Here is a 21,995-nt window from a genome sequence, read left to right on the forward strand (position 1 = left end):
TTGAAGCGAATAGACTTTGGGATCTATTCATCGCGTGGTCACGAATAGATTGGATAAATTTACCCATTCCTTAGTTACATATAACTTAATAAAGACATAAAGCTTAAGCACAGTCAATCTACGCATGCGCAGGACACAAAAACACTTGGAGCATGCGCATTGACAACCAATCATTTTGACGTAAACATGGCAGCTAGAAACCTTTAAACCAGGAAATGGAGGACTTTAAAAGGAAAAAAAGTAGCGGAAAACATACTCAAAAGCAATAACATCCTTGAAATAATAAAACAAAACGCTTAATGAATTCTACTTTCCGAAAAATATCGTGATTCATCAATGAGGATTCTCGGAACTAACCTGATAAACCATAATATTTTGTTCAGCCTTTTCCAATCATATATTATTATTATTATTATATATATATCCTAGTCATTAGGTCCATATTGAAAACATTCTGTTCTGCTGACAGCCAGGCATTCAGTTTTAGCACCCCGTATGTTATTTTATTTCATTAATGAACTTTTCCTGTTAAGACAAGGACACCATCCACAACAGCGTACATCCCTGATTACTTTGAGCCCTGTAGTAGCTATAAGCACAGGCACTAAAGATGGTTGTCTTCAGCGTCCATATTTCTTTCGGTTTTCGAATGACTCTGATATTTTCTTTGAATGGGAAAACTGCGGGTTGAATAGGAGAATCGGTAGAGTGGTTTCACCGCTGCAGCCTTGTTGTATAGTGCGAAAAATGCAAAAAAAAGTTTCATGTAGAAGTTTTTATCTATTACCCAAAATTGAAAAGCCAATTGCTTGAATTTGCCTTTTAACATAGCTGTCACAAACCCTTGCGTTTTAAAGCAGATGTACTGACTTTCAGGTGTACTGACTTTGGGGTGTACGTTTGAGTCGTCGCAGATAGATAGACAGACAGATAGATGAATATATTTATTCTCGATATGTACGATGCACCGAAGACTCGACGTGGATTCATTTTTGTTCTTTCATAGGTGACGCCATATTTGTACACCTACATCAACATCGTTTCTCATCTAGACTTGCACTAAGTCCACCTCCCTCTCTTCAGTGTCTTCAAACGAGTTTTTCATTCGAGCAAAGCAACAACTTTGCCAATAGGTTTTGACACTTGGCTTTGGCCTTGTTGGATTTTCCAATATATCTAAGGTTGACAATTTAGATACAAATTTTAAAAACATTACGTCATCATAGACAACTATGTGACGCGCCCTTCACAACTTCCTACCCTGCCAAACCATGGCTGTCGTGAAATTCGATTTCCAAATTACCGCGTGTTCCTTGATTACAGACTCACTTACTCAGGGTTAGTCTCGTATCAGTGTCTAAATATTCACAAATACCAACCGCAAAGTAACTAATGCGCGCTCAACTTCAACTGTATAAACACTTTGAAATATCACGGACCTTCACTGGAACACATGAATATTCTGCACAAAATCGGGGCTAACCCTGAGCAACAGAGAACTCGAAACTGGAACATTAATAAATCTCAAAAATCTTTTTAAGAAATACTTAATAGAGGCATGCTCCGAGAAACTAAGTCTAAAATTGGTTTCAAAGTTAAGTAAATTTAAACAAATTCAAAACATTCGGTTTTCTTTTGGAATGACAAAAAACGCGTAGTGAATATTTGAAAACAATGACGTAATCATCCAAAGCGTCTTCTCATTGGTCAATCTAAATCTTCCCAAATTTCCATAATTATAATTAATACTCCAAAAACTGATAAATGAAGACATTCCAAGCATTTTACTGACAAACTGTGTTTTAATCCTCGTTTTTCAATCTATCTGCACTATTCTGATTTAGTTGAATAAGGAAGTCTAATTAATTAAGAATATCGGTTTCGCACAAACCAATTTTGACGTTGCCGACAAATCTATGCTTTTCGCGTCATCTTGTTAATTGTCTTCATAACCATGATCCAGTCGAATTTCAGCTCTGGACTTTTTTTCCTTCCGAACTCAATCAGCAAGTTCTTATATTGATCTTAAAAGCTTCAAATTCGACCGAAGTAGAAAGTTCTTTTAATTGAAAATTAGAGTTACCGATCACTTGCGGTAAGGTATAGTGTGCGGTTTAACGGGTTCTGGAATGCTGCTTTACGTGAACAAATTTATTTATGAAATAAAATTAAGGAATAAATTAAGTAGTTTGATAGGATTAAACGGTGTAATATCCTTCTCAAAACCGAGAGGCCGCAAGAACTTTCGATTAAAACCGCATAATGTAGACAAATAAATCTTGTTCTCGAAGAAGATTGTTCACACCTTGAAGTCGTTTAACGCTCTTTGCTATATTTTTCAAAGAGAATAGCAATATCGGTATTACTAAGACTCTTCATCAAAATTAATTACCGTAATTGGCTTTCGAAGTGGTTATAAGTAAAATCTGAACAGGTACGACAACCGAATATAACATTAAGAGATCAAAAGGCAAGATCTTGAAAAAGAGCAAAGTGATCTTAATTTTATAGCTTTTAAATGAATTTAAGGTCGATTTCAAAAAACGGTTTAGTCTTCCGAACCTATTGAGATGACCAACATGTTTATATTTCGTCGTCAAATTTTAAACTAGTTTTTTACATCATAAAAGAAAAGAAATCTTACGTATTTAATAACTGATGCGACATGCAAATCTATTGATTCCCGACTTTTAAGCGATCGTGTGAACGACTCGAATATTTAAATTCGATAATTTGCACTCATTTGTTCCTCTACTTAAAACTTAAGGCGTATTCGAAGGGAAATTCTAAAAGTGTTATTTATATTAAATGCTTTTAGTTCTTTTACTCCCTGCTGGTAAGACTATATTATACACTAACTATGGCAAGATATCTCGGTGTTTTTTATACATATATTTATGTATGTTCATTTGTTTCTTTGGAAAAAAGCTTCTAGAACCACTTGTCTAAGTTTGGAATCTTTTAGATTAGTTCAAACTTTGTTTCATTAAGTTTTCTCATACGTTTTCTTCGTTGCCTCCATAAGGTGTACAAGCCTTTGTATATAAAACAATGCTTCCCGTCGCCTCACGCGATTCTCCCGAATCCCGCCTAAACAGTTTACAGAAGAAAAGAGAGGTAACCTCTTGCCTGAAGTCTTGTTTCATGAATGTGTAAAGAAACGGGTTGACAAATGAAGACACCATTATACTGAAGTGCGAAACTACTGGTAGATATAGGGGGATGAGGTCAAATCTTTCAGCAACAACTACAAACGTCATATATATCACCGGTATCCAACAAGCACCGAAAACTGCCAGTATTGTAAAAAACAGCTTCACCGTTTTGGACTCACGGCGGCTTCTTCTAGCTTCGTCAAGTCGCGTTCTCGTCGCTTGCAGATTACGGAGGATACGTCCATGCCGGCGAAGCCTCATGAAGATGAAAGAATAGACGAAGAAGATGAATATAAGAGGAACGACAAGAAATAACACCACCGCACAGGATAAGTAGATTTTGTGCACTAAAAGGTTGGATTTTGCGTCCCAAATGACTGGGAGAATGGACATTACAGTAGCAACACTCCAAACTGCACATACCAGACGAATAAAAGAGTTTTGTATCGTAATCTTGTAGGCTAATGGTCGGACGACAGCGAGGTAGCGTTCAAAGGCAACCGCGCTAAGATTCAACGTGCTTGAAGCGATGACTACCATTGCTATATGTCCGTTAATCCTTGATTCAGGTATGAGGACCGAAGTAGGCATGAATATTCCTCCGCTTAAGATATCAGACACGGCCAGAGACACGACAAACCCATTCGTATACGTTCGCAACTTTTTACGAGTGATGACCAAGCCGCAAACGAAACCGTTAGCCAGAACAACCAAACCTGATATGACTAGAAGTACGATATCCGAGACTATCAATTCCATTCTCAAAAAAAACCCAGATTTTTAAGTTAGTTCTAAAGCAGGTGATAAGTATAGTTTCCACTGGCGTCTGGCACAGCGCTTCTCGTTCAACTTATCAAACCACGTCTGCGACTTTAAGTTAATATTCAGAACGTTCATATATGCATATATATCTATATATATATATGATCCAAACAGGTTGCAAGATGACAGAACTTTTACGAATTAACTCCGCAGTATTTGAGTCGCCAGCTGTAAGGTTGAGCGCCCTTGCGTCCAAGACTGAAGACGTTTTTGCTGGACGTGTGTTGTCGATAGTACGGTGACGTTCAAGATCTATTCATTATGATCGTTATTCGTGACAATCCTAAAACGCTAGTCTAATAATCCCGTTACAAATGCTATCAAGGAAAATAATGAATCGATGAATATTGATAGAAGTCAAAGGTAGACAATACAAGATGCCATTTGAGAAATCTGTCCGGAACCCGGCAGAAGCTTTGTCTAAAATCTAATGCAAACCTAAAGCCTCCTAACAAATATAATACAATACTATTACAACTGAAATTATACTCAGATCAAAATGTATTTCTGAGAACAAACATCAGCGAGTTAAATAAAAATCAAATAAAAATAAAACAAAAGCACAAAAGAAATCAAAAAGATCGGGGATTTGTTCCTTTAAATGTCCGATTATGTTCCTGCGGAAACTAACGAATGCATTAGCGAGATGGCGTCGATTGTGAAAATGAAGAGTAGAACGTCGAAACAGAAAATTTGTAGCCATAAAGACCAATATCGACTTACGAGTTATGATGGACAACATGTCAGACATTCTCATCAACGCAATATATTTTATAGATCAGATTCTGTGGTGTTATATATTTATTGGATTTAGAATTAAATATGGTATTATATGATTAAGGTTATTGAGGTAAATCTTGACTTGAGTGTTTGTTTGATCAGCGGGGTTATTGATAGAAAAAAACAAAGAATAAAGGAAGGAAGAGAGGAAGGAAGGAAGGATTAGAGAGGGAGAATAAAAGAATGAAAGAACAAAAATGAAAGAGAGATGAATGAGGCGGAGAGTTACAGAGGCCTAATGAAAGAAAATGGGAGAGAATTGACAAAAGAAAACGAAAAGCAAAGAAATATTTCTGTCAAACGCTGCTATTTTTTTTATCCAAAATGTACTAAAGAGAAAAGAAAATACAAACTCGATTTAAATATCGATTCAAGACGAACAAATAAAGCAAAATTAAGTGACAAAACCCTAAAAGTAATCAAAAGCCAAAAAGCTCTTCCCAGCACGAGGTCAACTTCTTTGCAAACAAGCTTTCAAACCGTTCTGATATTCTTAAACAAACTAGTTATAATTGAGAACCCTTTGAAAATGATGACGCCACTTGAATGAGATGGGTGATTAAAGTTCCAAGTTTGACTCAGATTGGTTAATCCGGAAATTCTAGTGTAAATATTAGTTATTATAGCTCTCGGATGTGTTTCGTTAATTCTTCGTTCATTTATTTATTTAGACTTCATGTTATTAATTGTCTTGAGTCTTTCCACGCAATGGGGAGAATTTCCTTGTTCAAAATGGTGAACTTTATAATAAAAAAAGCCAATAATCAACAACTGAAGTCATAAGATATAGAAGCTCGAGCTCGAAACCGCTCGTTGAATTGAGTATAAGACATTTGGTGAACAAATAACTCGGGGAAGTTGGATTGTTTTCAAGCGAAATACGAAGGACATCAAAGAGTACTTAATTATGTCACTCGTAGAGCGTTTTTTTTTTTCCAAAGACCCTGCACTGTTGATGAGAAAGAGTAATAAGATGAACGAAACGCTAATATGAGCAAAGATATCTAAGTAAAAAACACTTTAAGTAATGTTATGTAAAGAGAAAAAAGAGATGAAAGATTTTAACAAATTTTTGTAGTGTTCTTTCTTTGCAATGCTCGTAACCTACTTAAAAAGAAAACCATCTTTGTCGTTATTCAATGCTTAAAGCAAACATTTCCCATTGACAACTTCACAGTGTGAGAGGTTTATAAAGTAGACGTACATTTAAATGAAACAAAATATTTACAACCTGACAAAGTAGTTATATGTTTCCGTTCTTAATGCTAAGTGACTGTTTTCATGAGAGAGCAGACAAAAGGAAACGATCATTAAAAAGTTCCTTTATACGGTTTTTCATACATTTATTTTCATTGAAACACATATTATCGATTGTTTTAATTTTCGTGCTGAAAAAAAAAACACATTCATTTGTCGATGTTTTGCGCTTGAAATAAAAAATATATATACTTGTTATAGTTAGGTGTAGATACGAAAACGCTTCGCTTTCCACACGAGAAACTCTTCGATCGTTTTTCACACTGAAAATGACTTAAAAATAAAACAATTCATCACAAATTTTGTTATTCTCTCGCCGAAACGAAACATGTAAGACAAATGGGATTCCATCTAAAGCCGGAATATGTGAATATGATACGATCAACGTGTACTGTAATAGCGGCTATACGTAATTATCAAGACCTAGAATATTCGATTCTTGTTTTCTTGTCTCCTGTTTCTTCGCAACGGTTTCATCTAGCCTTGTAAAGTTTCAAACCCAAACATATAAAGGCTTCCTTGGCAACGCTTTTAAAATTAGTAAGCTAATGACAAAGACGCCATTAAAAATAAAGATAAAAATAGTAATTTATAATTGCCGGATTCGCTTACATTGGGAAAAATAGCACCATCTTTCGAGCCAAAACTTTGCCATTTACTAAATAGTTCGATGCCAAAACTGATTGTTCAATGAGACTAACTTAAGATGTTATATTCGTTATATATGAGTTTACTTTTTCGCCGGAATCCTGAAACAGCAATTTCCGAGTGCGCTGATTTAAGCCAGAGGGCACGGCTAACTCACACCGATTCAATTGCAATTTACGGCGGCTTTGGTTCAGTAAGTAAGGAAGGGAAGTAAAATCGGCGAACTTGGAAAAACAATTTATATACGAACGATAATATGGCTAAAGTAATCAAACCATACGAAACAATAAAATGATATAGATCTGTTAACGTACTAATGGCGGAAGTAATCAAATTCTCCCTCACTCTTCCATGATTCGAGGTCAACGAATCGAGGAATTATCGATCTATACGAAAATATCGAGAAAATATCGATCTGTCGGCAAACACTTCGAGGAAATATCGTACTTCGAGCATGTACACTACGCCGGTATATTCGGCTAACGACTACCCCCGAAATCAGGCGAAGTAAAGTAAAATATCTATTAAAACACGAAGTAGTCATGCCCAAGACGAGGTCGCATGCTTTCTATAGCGAATTTTCACGTTTGAAATACAAAGCTTGTTGTGTGGTTTGAAAGAAATCCTTTAAATGAGCGATTATGACTGGTAATAAAAATACGATAAATATTAATCAAATTTTTGTATTGATATTTTTGTATTGATATTGATATTTTTATATTGATATCCAATCATAAAATGATATCATCAATCCCAATAAATTGACCACTTACCTGCCACTTCAACATCCCATATTTTTGCAGCAGATTTGATTGGTACAAATTGACGTCACGTGACAGCAGAGGATTCTCGGCGTACAAAGCCCAGCCTTCCTGGAATGCGATGTAGTAGTTTTGCTTGTTTAGCCATTCAGGATCACCGTCACACGAGCCCTCGAAGTTTTCTAAAAGTCCTGAATTAAAGAGAATCAAGCTTTAATTACGGGGCTACCTGTAGTTGAGTACTTTTCTTGAGCCTGGACCGGGCGAATTCAGTATAATTTTATATCCGCTATACCTCATTGTTATCATAATTAGATATAGAGACCAACACTCCAGTTCGTAAGTTTATACGACGCGAAGTGTCATGGTGGTCGGGTGCTTTTGCCTGCATCCTGCTTGCAGATTCGTATATGCTTCCCGTAAGAGGACGCAAGGGTGTGCCAAAACCAAACACGCAAAAGAATCCATCGAAGAAGAAAGTGCCATCACCGAACACAGATTATGAGGATGGGTCAGGAGGGTTACGAAACACTAGGCGTGCTCTTGACCGATTTCTTGCGAAAAGTGGTAGTTAATTTAAGCGGAGGGTATTTAAATCATTCGTGGACCAATCTGAAGACAGGGCTTATAATAAAAATGGATCGTATATTGATAATCATATATATCCAAATGACTTTGAATAGGATCATCTTTCTTAAATCACGTAGGAGTTCAATGCTCCTGTTCCAATAGAGGAGTCAGGATGGCGTGGTGGTGAAACGCTCGCCTCTCACCTCTGAAGATGGGGTACGAATCCCAGTCGCCCCAAGCGAGCTGAGTTGGTTGGTTCTCTTTCTGACTCCAAGGGTTTTTCTGGCCTTCCAATTTTTCCTCCCTCCTCTCAAATCAACCCTAACTAATTCAAACTGGTTAGAGCTGTGCTCCGGTGTCTTACATGAACTGTATAGCGGCTGCCAGAGGCGCCTTCACATGCTTTCAGTACTTGCGGTGGTGATAAGCGATGACAAGTTGTTTTTTTTAGAAACACGCCACTGACCTTGCATTTGTGTATGATGTCCTGGTCGTGCCTCGTGCCCCGTTACCGACCACTCCTGGAACTTTGGTCCGTACTGCTTAAGAAAGAAGGGCATTCCAAAATAGCTGGGTACAGTGCAGAAAGCATTGCTTGGTTTGAAATACATAGCACCATTAGACGGGTTGTAGTGAGGTTCCATCTCCACAGGACAATTAGCAGCGGTAGCTTTAGGTCCAGTGAAGTAGAACAATGGTGGAAGTTTAGGCGAGATGAGTCCCATCACGTACTGGATATACCTAATAGATAATTTATTATAAAGATTATGTGATGCTTTTCGTGATCATGATGACGATGATGTTGATGTTGATCATGATGATGATGATGATGATTATCGTGATGATGATCATGATGATCATGATGACGATGGTGGTGACGATGGTGGTGATGATGATGATAGTGATAATGATAATGATAGCCATGATAATGGTGGTGATGATGATGACGATGGTGATGATGATAATGGTGATGATGATAATGGTGATGATAATAATGGTGATGGTTGTGGTGATAATGATGGTGATGATAATGGTAGTGATGGTTGTAGTGGTGGTGATGATGATGATAATGGTGGTGATGGTGGTGATAATAATGATGGTGATGATGGTGGTGATGATGATGATGATATTGGTGGTGGTGATAATGATGGTGATGATGATGGTGATGATGGTGATGGAGGTGGTGTTGATGGTTGTAGTGTTGGTGATGACTATGATGGTAATGATGATGTTGTTGTTGGTGTTGATGATGATCATGATGATATGATGATGATGCCGCTGCTGCTCTTTATGATAATGGTGTCGATAATAATGGTGATGATGCTGATGGTGGATATGATGCTGATGACGCGATGGCGATGGTGCCTATGCTGATGTTGATAATTACGCTGTTAGTGGTGTAAAGATACCTTGTCCACTTCACCATGGCTGCCCAGCGTACTGGACAATATTTTTCGGCTGATTGATGATCGACGCAGGTCTTGTAGGCTTGAGCGTTGCTTTCGTTCTCGGGGAAAGTTCTATCGTTGTGCCACTGTGCAGGCTCGTTGAGTTTTTCTTGAAAAACTCGAACGGCATTCGTTTGGTTGGAGATGCCAGTGATTTCTTTGGCAATGAAAAGAACCTAAACCACGTATATCAAAACTGCTATCAATGAGTGCAAATTAAGAAGACGCAACCAATAAATAACAAACAAGAAAGAAGGACAAGAAGCAAGCAAACAAGCAAGAAAAGAAGTAAGGAAGAAGGAAGCCAGGAAGGAAGGAAGCAACAAGCAAGGAAGGAAAGAAAGAAGGAAGGAAGCAAGGAAAGAAAGAAGGAAGGAAGCAAGGAAAGAAGCAAGGAAGCAAGGAAGCAAGGAAGCAAGGAAGCAAGGAAGCAAGGAAGCAAGGAAGCAAGGAAGCAAGGAAGCAAGGAAGCAAGGAAGCAAGGAAGCAAGGATGGAAGGAAGCAAGGAAGCAAGCATGGAAGGAAGCAAGAAGCAAGGAAGGAAGGAAGCAAGCAAGCAAGCAAGCAAGCAAGCAAGCATGGAAGGAAGCAAGAAGCAAGGAAGGAAGCAAGCAAGCAAGCAAGCAAGCAAGCAAGCATGGAAGGAACCAAGGAAGGAAGGAAGCAAGGAAGGAAGGAAGCAAGGAAGCAAGCATGGAAGGAAGGAAGGAAGGAAGGAAGGAAGCATGGAAGGAAGCAAGAAAGGAAGGAAGGAAGGAAGGAATGAAGGTAGCAAGCAAGCAAGCAAGCAAGCAAGCAAGCACAATTAGACAAAGAAGAAAGCGAGTGATAAAACCTAACCTGTGGCATGAAGATGTCAAGCTGCTTCACCCCTTCCTCATAGACCTGTTCAGGTGTTATATCAGATGTGGTGAAGAACGACAAGATGGTCTTGTAAGTCTTTTTACCATCAACTCGTTCCCCGGTGGGCAGAGTCTTGTTTGTCACCTGACTTACATCCGGTACACCATCAACATACACGTAATCGAGAGGCAATTCGCTAAGACCGCTAGATACCTTGTCAGGCGGACAATGTCTAGAAAAAATATTGCTTGGATAAGAGGTTTATATCAAGGATGCTAAAGTTAGAAACAGTTATTGGATGAGAGATTAGTAACGTTCAAAATAAGCAATGACGACATATGAGTGATATCAGGCTCTCATCTAATCAGAAAAGAGACTGAATATTATATATTATATAATAATGTATAATGATGATGATTATATTGATATTGTTGCTAAAGATTGTAGTATAGGTAATGGAGATGATGATAATGATAGTGATGATGGTGTTGCTTATGATGATGCTGAAACGGATGCAGATGATGTTGAAACGGATGCAGATGATGTTGAAACGGATGCAGATGATGTTTTATACTGATAGTGGTAGTGATGATGTTATTTTTGATGATGATGATAATGGCGTAATGATGTCGTTGATGACAATCATAATAATCATACATACAAACTTAAGTAAATGTGGGTTGTGGGTAGACAAATTCAGTACATAATTCATTAACTGGTTTCCAATTCGCCCCACAACATAATAGTTAAATATATGGATGACGATAATGCTCCAGTCTTACCGTACATGCTGGAACTCCATGTAATGTACGAGCTCCAGCAGCGGTTGCGCAAAACCGCTAACCAAAGCTCGCCTCAAAGAGTCCTGCACACTCAATCCCTTGGAGGCGACCCAACTCTGTTCGACGCCTTCTTCAAGTCGAGAAAGAAACGATGTTTCAAGAAAAACCCTGGCATAACTTTCCTCGAAAATAGCAGAAGAATCGTTTTTGATGGCCATATTGCCATAGTTATTCTTAAAGGCGTAAACACTGGATTTACAGTCTACTACAGATCGAACCATACCAGTTCGCACTCCAAGCTCCATATTCGCCCTGAAAAAAAAGCCAGCGAATACCATAATTAAATGACAAGATATGACGACGAAATGCACGTCAGGAACTACTAGGCCACAAGAAATATAATGACGGAATGTTTTCAGCTTTGCAACCCACCCATCCAAACACAGAACCAAGAATTAGCGAGGTTATTTCTACTTGGTTCAAGAAACCTCTCTCCTCTCCTGCCCGTGTATCGACCATTACACACTATAACGTACCAAACACATTACCTTGCCCCCCCCCCTCCCCTAACCCTGGATCAAACAATACATAGCATGCTTCGCGTACCTGTAACGCTCAAGGTGTTCCTATTGCTAATAATGGTTTAATGTCACACGTTGCACACTAACGTGCCACGAATACATTACCTTTACTCCATTAACCCTAGATCTAACAATACATACATGCTTCGAGTACCTGTAACGTTCAAACGTGTTTCTATGGCTGATAATGGCATCTATCACCTGTTGCACATCATTGATTGTCCTGGGCATCGCATGCATGCCGTAGGATCTTAGCTCGTAAGCGAGATTGCATATGGGCTGCCAGCAAAAGTAGTTTGGACCAAGCATCCAGTCACCCGCGTAGTAATTCTCATCATATGGTGTGCCAAAATTGTGTTGGAGAAAGTGGGATGCCTGAAAAAGGGAGTGGAGGTTAGACTTAATTAGGACAAATGAACAAATAAAGGCAGGCAGACACGTTACCTGGGCAACGGCTTTGCTTTCTCTTGGTGTCAACAGATCCTTATTTGGGTTCATGCTTTTTACATCCTCCAGCAAACCGAGTGACTTGTCTGTCTTGGCCTTTAGCTTGGTTGGGTGTGGATCGTAAGGTCTGTAGCTATACCATTACAAATGATAGCAAGGTGTGTAGTTAGACTAAAATTGAGCAGTGATTGTGCACGCGCGCTGTCAAACGGCGACGCATTTCTGTTACGAGAAGCTAAAACTTCAATGGGCAAAGGGATTTTTGCATACCAAGCCCAAAATGCCGGCAAGTCAACGTATACAGCTATTTCAAAAGTTTGGTGAAGGGTTGATGCATACCAAGCCCGAAATGAAATATGGACTATGTGAATCCAATCACCAAAAGGTTACGACGATATGGAATCTTAACCAAACTTTGCCTGCACGTTTTAATTTTCAGTATATTTTCTTCTGCGCTGAATTTATTTACATGTTGGATATAATGAAGCATTTCAAGCTTGGCAAAAAAAACATGAAGCATGCAACAAAACCTTCACCAACTATTCTTTTTGGAAATATACGTACGTGCGTAGGCAAAACGAAGCAATTAACTCCCACCACGTGTTTACTTGTTGTCGATAAGGAAATCACAAAAAGAAAAGGAGTTTACAGAGGTCAAAGCTTGCTATGTAAATTGTGCCAATACGTCGTCTGGAACTCTAAACACAAACACTATATTCCTAAAATTGGTCAACTAGCCATCAACTACACGAGTTTTGCAGTAAAGCTAGTATAGTCATTTTAAGGGTCAAGCTTCAGAATAATCCCGCTATCTCCTTTCTCAGTGTGTTACTCTTTTACCCATTGTTAAGACTTTTAGTTGTGCTTGCGAGGTCACTTTACACGAATTACTAGCGACTAACCTTTTCTTCACAAACTCATTAAGTTCCTTCCCAAAAAGATCCGGTTTCCAAGCCACGTAATTTGGATTATACTCGTAATAAGCCTCCTTGATCTTCCTTAAGACATCTGGCAGACCAACACGTCGAGCTTCAGGAGAAAACCCACAAGAACTGCGAGACTCAAGCTTGTTGGGACATTGAGATGTAGAGCTCTTGTTAAGAATTACTATTCCGGCTATGAACACAGCAACACCGATAGAAAGACCCAAGACAGCAAAACACACAAAGACCCGAAAACAAGTGGCTTTTTTTTGCCTAGTGTGCGAGTCATCGGGATCTTGCAGCTGAAGTTTGTAATCGCCTTTGTGAGCCATGTTTTGTTCTGCTATGCTCTTGAAATAAGAACGGCTTTTGAATGCTAAGAGTGCTACTAAATATGACATTCTCAAGGTCATGCAAGGAAGTGAAGGAATGCATGTAATCGTCACGCAATATACTGCTAAGTATTTTCAAATATTTCAAAAGATCGAAAAATAAATCTTTCTTAAGATCAAAACTTTACTGGTTTGTTTCCAAAACATTCTATCCTTTGTTTCTGCAGAGTTTTTGTCTGTGAACTGGGTAGGTCACCCGCCAAGAGAGCAAAAACATACTACGTCGGTAGCCGACTCAAGTAATTATCTTACTTATTCCCTATCTTATAGATTAATTAAGAATTATTATAGATTATTAATTTTATATATAATTACTTTATCATTTCATTTAATATTGGAAATTATTATGGAATTTTATCCTAAATATCATACTCGAAAAGAGGAAGGAAGGAAGGAAGGAAGGAAGGAAGGAAGGAAGGAAGGGAGGGAGGAAGAAGGGAAGAAAGAAAAAAAGAAAAAAGTAGCGTTAATATTTTTGTAGAAAAATTTGTACTGATTAGAACTTTTATTCAAACGTGTCAAAGATATATAAAATCAAACATGAATCAATATAAAATAAAATATGAATTAATCTTAAAGTAGGAACGTGAATCATATAAGTTAAAAATTTCGATTCCTTAACAGTTTCCCTTAGATATGCAAGTGAGACAAACAGCACTGGAGGCCTATAGACATTTTCAAAATTATCTTGGATGCGAGGTCAATAATAATAATAATAATAAAAAAGGCACAAATTCCATCGAGAAAAAGTGGGATTTATTTTGTATTTCCGTTTTAAACTCGCATAATTTTGAAAGGGGTTTATTTTGTAACATTTGATCCCCCTTCACCTTTCTATAAAAACGTACAAACGTAAAAGGGAACGACCAAGAAGTCTATGCTTGCCAAAAAGGAGGCACCTTTCAAGCCAGATCCCGTGTTCCTTCGCTCAAGCGATATTTCCAATTAAGATAGGCCCTTGAAACGATGTTCTTATCGTCTATAATGAGGTATGATAGAGGTATGGGAATGACTGTCTTCGTAAAAAAATATCCAAGTCCTTGCAACGAGAGTCAAGGACCCCTTCTTGCTGCTAGAAGAAGCTATTTCACAAAACGAGACACAATTTGGACCCCAAAAATAAAGCTTCCCAATAGGGACTGGGATGGAGCACGTCGTGATAGTACCGAGCAAAGCCTGGTAACTAAAATGTGTAAAACGTAGAAAAAAGAAAGATTGAGCGATGTAAATGAATAGGCAAAATGAAAAAGGTGCTGATGAGCTTCGAATAAGTTTGCCATGCCATATGACATTTCTTTAAACTGGATTGCACGTATGTATCCATAGCAACCATGACCTCTTGCCAATGTTTTGAAAAGGGGAATCCAAAGATGTTCGCGTCCACAGCAATCATAGCAAAACGAATATGGAGCTTGAGTCTTGATCAAAAGGGGATAAAGAAGTCGTCTCGCTGATTGGCTCGAAAAAATAAACGAAATGCGAGACTTTTTATAAGATGATACCAGACCGGTATAAGATTTTGAAGTAAGGAAAGGCCTGAGAAGGAAGCAACTGGAAAGTTACTCGCTGTCCGTTCGAGATTTCTTGTCCGGGTTTGTGGTTTCAGTCTGTTCTGATAATTTTCGCTTTCCCGCCTTCATGCCTTTCAGTTTGTCGAATGTTACGATTACGCAGGTCATGTTGTCACATCCAGACCCGTCACCACTTGTGTCGGGTGCCAAGCACGCTTTGAAAAGCTGGTAAGTAACAAAATAGCAGTGTTTTAAAACTTAGAGTTCACTGAGATCTACTCTTTTTAGGATTCTTTGAGGGTTCGTGCTATATTCTCAATACAAGAATCAATGACTTTTCAAAGATTTTTCAAGGACAAATCTTCAGGAGTATATATTTTACTTATTACTAAAAGCTTTTTTGTGTTTTATATTATAAACCTGTGGAAAAATAGACTCCCTTTAGCCGACCTAATTAAGTAATTAGAGAATTCAAGATGGCGTCCAAAAACGAGTAAAGTTTGGACTTTTATGGTTTGTGAATATTTTTCCCTGCAATTTTGCCGGTTTGCTGTGTACGAACCCTTTCTATATTATGCGTAATTCCTTATTTACGTTTCATCCATTTTTTAAATCTCCGTTTTTAGCTTTAAAGTGTCGTATCCCAGCGTGGGACAATCACAACAAAGCTAGGTTCCAACTTGGTGAAAGCCCAAAGATCGTATTGGTTTTTATATTATATTTGGTTTTTATTAATATATTATATATATTATATATATATAATTATATTATAATAATATATAATATTATATATATATTATATATTTTTATTAATTATTATATATAATATTTTATTAATATATTATATTATATTGGTTTTTATTAATATATTTTTGAGGAGGGAGATAAACCGGAAAGAAATAATCTTTCCGAGAATTTCCCAAAAAATCACTACTTACCTGTTCGCATACTTTCGAAAGGTTGACTTCACCTTCTTTTCTTTGCTTCTTCAATTCATCTTTAACGAAATCAACTACTTCTTGACTATTCATTACATTCCTTTGTTTAAAAAAAAAAAATTGTCAGTAATTTCAGGCCAGTTTTTCACAAGAAACAGGAGTTAATCTAGGATTTTGACCACGAGGGGAAGGTTGGGGTAACATTTATCCTAAAACGGATGATATTGCGCGCAAGTTTCTAAGGGAACCTGTAGGCATTCTGCACCAAAGACATTTTTTTTGATTTTTAATTTTTGAAGATGGTTTTCGTGAATTTCAAGATAGTCAAGACGTTCTCGTACACAGGCAGCAAGTGCTTCTCTATAAGATCCGTACACTCCGTCGGGTAAAAGGAAACTATGCTCGCAGGGTACAAGATTCGCGGCCTCTGTGAGAAAATGTAAAGATATTTGGAAGTAAAGATTCACCCAACTATTCGTCCAAGATTATTGTTGCGGTTAATTATCGGATCGTTTGAATGCAAATCTAATTAATCTCTTACCATATTCCATCGCAGGCTATAACCATAAACTCATCGTCCCTACCAAAATACAACATAACAGATGAAAGGATGAATGGAAAAATGAATTCGATGCGATGGTTGACTGTATGAGTGGAACGCTTGTGAAATGGATGGATGGACGGACGGACGGACGGATGGATGGATGGATGTGACAACTGGAATAGATGGATGGATGGATGGATGATTGAATGGATGGAAAAAATGAAATATGAAAAAAATTGGATGGATGGATGGATAGATGGGACGGATGGGTGGATGGATGAATGGGATGGGTTGATGGATGAATGGGATGGATGGGTCGATGGATGGATAGAAAGATGGGATGGACGGGTGGGTGGATGGATGGATGAGATGATTACAACTTACTCTGTTAACTGTGTTTGTCTAACGTCTGGAACGGCTGTGATCTGTTGTTCTTCTGCTGCAAGTTCGGCTCTTCCTTTATAACTGTGATCTCCTACAAGTAACCCATTCAGATATTTAATGACGTACCGTAGTTTTTTCTTGGTGGAGATCGGGGTACCGTAGATACGTTGGTGGAGAAACCGTGTACCATAGATACATTGGTGGAGAAATCGTATATCATAGATAGATTGGTGGGAACCAGTTTACCGTAGATACATTGGAGATACCGTGTACCGTAGATACATTGGTGGAGAACCCACGTATTGTATTCTTACACTAGAAAGTTGATGACTTTAATCGACATCAAAACCTGGTTGCAGCAGCCACGCACCCTTACCCGACGTTCAACTCACCAACCTGTTAAGCTTTCCTGCATTTAAACTTAACCAGTAAAGCTGGTTTTGACATTGAAAGATTCATAATATCTGCTTGCATGCGAACATTTTTTAAATTAGGAATTCCCTCCAACATCTAAATTGGAAACAAGGTAGCCCATGAAGTACTTATGGAAAATAGAGTTTTTTCCAGTTCGTAAAACCCCGCTTTGTTTCATAATTTCAGATTCATTTACTCGGGGTTAATTTCATTTCGGCGTCAAGATATCAACAAATACCAACGATATAGTAAAGAATGCATAACTTCGACAATACCAAGTCCCTGAAATTCCAAGAACTTTTACTAGAGCACATAAACATTCTACACAAATTTGAGGCTCAAAACTGGAGTATTGATCATCACCACCAGAAGCATTGAAGTGATAAAATGAATATATCTCGTACCTATGGCTCTAGACAGATTGAGTCCACCATTAACTCTCCCTTCACCAGTGACCTTCCCACCGGCTTTCTGTATTCTGCTAAGCTCTTTTGCATCCTCTGGCTTATGGTCTATGGACATTTCGAGTGCGATGCTATTTCTACACAGAACACAGCGCGAATCTCCAGCATTGGCTACAGTTAGTAGTTCATCTTTCACCATGGCAACGATGGCTGTGGTGCCACTGTCGTAGCCAACCTATAAAATCATAACAGCTAAATAACACAACACAATTTATGTGTATACTATGTACTCACAACACCATCAAAAGTCTAACTTTGAAATCAGGCTACATAAACATTTTTTCTGAAATACTTATATTTTCTCAAAATACTTTTTGGGAAGAAATTTCTATTGCGTAGACCTCTAGCATTGATTGATAATTCTCCAATATTCATTTGGTTTGGTATATTGGTATAATAGAGGTGGAAAATTAGGTATTTTGGTACTCAGCAGCCCCCCTGGGTCAGGTTTGTCTGAATGAATATTCCATACCTCATCAGAAGTGTACATCATCCCTTCTGTTTCGTCATCATCATCCTTTTCATTATCATCATCATCACATTCTTCGTCATCGTCATCATCATCTTCTTCCTCCTCCTCCTCTTCCTCCTCCTCATCTTCACTTCCATCTTCTTCATCATTGTGCTTGTTAGCATCTTTCTCATCATCACCAACTGCTTCTTTTTCTTTTTCTTGGTCGTCTTCACTTTCTTTGTCTTCGTCACTGTCATCTTTCTTGGATTCACCATTTTCTTTGTTTTCTTTTTCTTTTTCTTTTTTCCCATTCATTCCTTTTTCTTCTTCTCCTTTAACAAAAAGATAAACAAAAGCTTCCATCCTTTTTCTTTCTCAATTTCTTGACAATTTAGTACAAGTTACAAAGTTAAACAGTTACAAAGACATGACAAATTGACACTGCGACAGAGTGATCTTAGCTTGTTGAAACTTTCTTGACAAAAATTCTTTCATTTTGTACAGTTGAAAATTATGTGTGGCAAGTTTAACGATGACTTGCACCAGGTATCACAATGAAAAAGGTTAAGGTAAAACTTCAAAAGATAACTCTTGGTTTACCATCTTTGGGAGTCCTGTGTTGTGTAGATAGAAAAGGAGGTCAGGAAAGTAGTTTGTTATCTACACACAGTACAAGTCCCTCTCATCAATACCATTAAACAGGAATCCGAAAGCCAAAACTTAATTAGCAGGTTGCATATAGCACAAGTTGGCTGGAAAGAAGTCTAAATTTAATAACAGAATGAACCATGAATACCTTCAATTTTTGTGTCCTTGTCCTTTGCCTCGCCGTTGGTTGCTGACTCCTCTTTCTTCTCCATCTTCTCGTCTTCATCTTCATCACTTTCTTCATCTTTCATTTCATCTTTTTCAAGCTTATAAATGTCCTAGAAATGTTAGCTTTTTAGTGAATTGTCTCATATCCAATGACTAAATCAATAGAACTCTTAGGAAAGGTCTTAGTAAAATGAGTATAATGGTAGTATGATACTAAAAAACAAATGCTGTTATCAAAGTCCTTACCCCTTTCAGTTTTGCTAGAAGTTCTTTCAGCGGTACTGCTGCATCCTTTGCCAGCATATCTGCTTCATTTTCATCACCACTATCTTCCCCAGTTTCACCAGCTATTTCTTTAAGTTCCTTCAGACCCTGAGTTAACAAAAGAGTAGAAAAAATAAAATGGCCAAACCATCATCAAACTAATGAGCTTAAAATGATTGTGAAAGTACTCTGGGTTCGTGCCGAGGTAACCACTTAAAATTTCAAGGACTATTCAAGGAGTATACAAGGACCCAAAATGAATTTTCAGGGAGTATGTTCAGCTAAATATGCCAAGGTTTTACGCAGTGGTTGCGCATGGTCAACTTTCAGACTTTTCGATCTTTCTGACTAGATCTATTTCAGAATCATGCAAGTAATGATCAAAGCAAAAATTCAAGGAGTTTTCAAGGAGTTTCACTAAAATCGTAAAATTCAAGAGCTTTTCAAGTGCCCTTGAAAACTCGAATTAAATCCAAGGAATTTTCAAGGAGTTTAAGGAGTAGCACGAACCCTGTGTACTACTTTCGTAAATCATGATATGGGACAAATCATTATAAAAACCCTCATGGCAAGTGAGAGAATACTGTAACAACATCAAACTTTTGACAACAGGAATTTAGTGGGACTCAGTGAAGAAAGGAGAATGTTTTACCTCTGTGCCACCCTTGTCTCCCACCTCCCCTCCCCTGTGACACTGTCCCCCACCCCCCTCCCCTGTGACACCGGTTTTTATTGAAGGTGGTGAAAAGGTCCAGCATCCAGCCAAGATATCAGAGTAATGTTAGTGTAATAATCAAAAATTACAGTATTTAACTGGATATGCAAACCTCTTCTGTGACAAGATCCTCATCAAGTTTTAGAAATGCTTCTTTTAGGGCTTGTTTGGCATTACCACTTTTGTACCCCTCCGTAGCCTTCAACACCTCAGCCAGATGCTTTACAGCATATAAAGCTACTTCAGAACCTACAAAATGCATCACATAGAGTTTACATATAATTATCAATAATTATTGTTTTAATGAGCCCTGAAACAGCCTCTTGGCTGATCTAAGTCAGGGCATGGCTAACTCACAGATGGAACCCTGAAACAACCGCTGGGTTGATCTAAGTCAAGGCATGGTTAACTTACAGATTGAACCCTCAAACAACCTCTAGGGTGATCTAAGTCAGGGCATGGCTAACTCACAGATTGAACCCTCAAACAACCTCTGAGCTGATCTAAGTCAGGGCATGGCTAACTCACAGATTGAACCCTGAAACAACCTCTGGGCTGATCTAAGTCAGGGCATGGTTAACTCACACTGATAGAATCCTGCAACAACCTTTCAGATGAACAAAGTGGGTCTAGGCATAGCATTAACTTACAGATAAAATCCTTAAATAACCTCTGGGCTGATCTCAGCCAGGGCTTGACTAACTTACTGACTAAACTGGAATTTAGCATGTTGGGTTTTGAAGAGGGAACAGTACAGTCAGGTAAACCTAGAGATTGACAGCACTCCCCCGACCCTCCACATACATACACTGTCCTTACTAATAACACAATGCATTCTATCATCAGCATTCTTTATGATTTGTTCACCCTACCTCCATGTCCATCAAAAACAGCAAAGAGTGATGTGTTCTTGTCAAAGTCCAAGTCACAGGTATGTGCATCCTTGAAAATTCAAATTAAAAAATCATATCAATAGAGACCCCTTATAAAAATGGCGGCCACAAATTCGGTTGAGTTAAAATTAAACTGGGAGAAAAAACCAATACCAGCACTGGAAAGAGCACCTTTACTTTAGTAACCCTACGAAGATTCATCATATCAGGTGTTGTATTGGCCAAGAAAACTCAAGTTGAATACCAACGTCTGTAAATTTGTCAATTTTCAACTTAGGTTTAAATTAGAATAAAATAATTTATGATAATTAATTCAAACTTGTCAAAAAATTATTACCTAATTTTTAAGACCAAAATTAGCTTATATATGTAATAATTATCAGATGGCAGTTATATATATATTAAAATTGATTTAAGGCTAAGCATTTTAAAATATTCAGATTTAATTGCTCCTGTGAACTTAGCATTGTAGAGTCGTCTCTCCAAATTACAAGCTTAATTTTTAGATCGACAGCTTTTCACGTTTCTGCAGGCAATTCTTTGAATCATATTGCAAATTTTTGAATCTTTGAATCGCATTGACATTTTCTACCCCTAGGTTTTGTATACTATTTGTCGTTACTGTCATAATTCATTGTGAAAATCTCGATCGAAGGAAAGCATCTTGTCTTTCCTTGCACGTGTTAGTCAACGATCACAAGATCAGAAATCCTACCTCCATCGATACTCGCCATCCTTGCATAGCTGACGCCCCACAGCTTAAACTGTCATTGCTGAACACCGAGGAAGTGACTCCTGTCTTAGGTTTGCTTAAATAGGCTCCCATTTTGAAGGATTTTTGATGATCCAAGTTCAATATTTTAGCACAAGACAAACAAGTCGAAACCAAATTAACGAGGCTAACCGCTGGATGACATGAACGGTGACGTACCTTGCCTAAATTTACATAAAATCAAATGTTGAAAGGAAGGGAAAAAATACCTGTTTACTGAAGCAAATTAAAGAAAACGTGTTTACATATATATATATATTTATATTTACTAATGAAGTATATAGATTATTATAGGAGAATCTTAGCGATATCCAAAAAAATGGCGTTCCACAGGTAGCCCACCTTGAGCTACTTTTGTTATTGAAGTAAACTAGATAGGATTTTATATTTAAATATGTATCTATATACATAAAGAA

At 37.8% G+C, this 21,995-nt stretch overlaps 3 protein-coding genes across 3 annotated transcripts in view; all 3 read right to left on the reverse strand.

The window, feature by feature from the left end:
- Positions 1-13,415, reverse strand: part of LOC116293574 (uncharacterized) — a 40,008-nt gene extending 26,593 nt beyond the window's left edge. Inside the window, exons 1-8 of the mRNA XM_089033404.1 lie at positions 12,998-13,415; positions 12,093-12,228; positions 11,803-12,023; positions 11,068-11,379; positions 10,283-10,517; positions 9,403-9,617; positions 8,460-8,734; positions 7,436-7,614 (exon numbers count right to left, since the gene is read on the reverse strand). Coding sequence (XP_088889530.1) covers positions 7,436-7,614; positions 8,460-8,734; positions 9,403-9,617; positions 10,283-10,517; positions 11,068-11,379; positions 11,803-12,023; positions 12,093-12,228; positions 12,998-13,350 — 1,926 coding nt within the window. The 5' untranslated portion in view covers positions 13,351-13,415. The remainder of the gene's footprint in view (positions 1-7,435; positions 7,615-8,459; positions 8,735-9,402; positions 9,618-10,282; positions 10,518-11,067; positions 11,380-11,802; positions 12,024-12,092; positions 12,229-12,997) is intronic.
- LOC116293588 (neuropeptide FF receptor 2-like) lies at positions 1,783-4,501 on the reverse strand. The gene has a single exon (XM_031701032.2). The coding sequence runs from the start codon at positions 3,912-3,914 to the stop codon at positions 2,997-2,999; it is 918 nt and encodes a 305-aa protein (XP_031556892.1). The 5' UTR covers positions 3,915-4,501; the 3' UTR covers positions 1,783-2,996.
- A 481-nt stretch (positions 13,416-13,896) lies between the features above and the next one.
- On the reverse strand, positions 13,897-21,701 carry LOC116293605 (protein phosphatase 1G). Its single transcript, XM_031701054.2, has 11 exons — positions 21,523-21,701; positions 20,787-20,856; positions 20,027-20,163; positions 19,182-19,307; positions 18,916-19,045; positions 18,138-18,451; positions 17,606-17,840; positions 16,788-16,878; positions 16,401-16,439; positions 15,860-15,959; positions 13,897-15,146 (listed from the first exon to the last, which is right to left on the reverse strand). The coding sequence occupies exons 1-11, from the start codon at positions 21,631-21,633 to the stop codon at positions 14,970-14,972; spliced, it is 1,530 nt and encodes a 509-aa protein (XP_031556914.2). The 5' UTR covers positions 21,634-21,701; the 3' UTR covers positions 13,897-14,969.
- Positions 21,702-21,995: the final 294 nt, after the last annotated feature.

This window comes from Actinia tenebrosa, unplaced genomic scaffold, assembly GCF_029948245.1.
Source record: "Actinia tenebrosa isolate PJP-AT-01 unplaced genomic scaffold, QUT_ActTen_1.0 PGA_scaffold1__47_contigs__length_23844297, whole genome shotgun sequence".
In the NCBI taxonomy this organism is placed as follows: Eukaryota; Metazoa; Cnidaria; class Anthozoa; order Actiniaria; family Actiniidae; genus Actinia; species Actinia tenebrosa.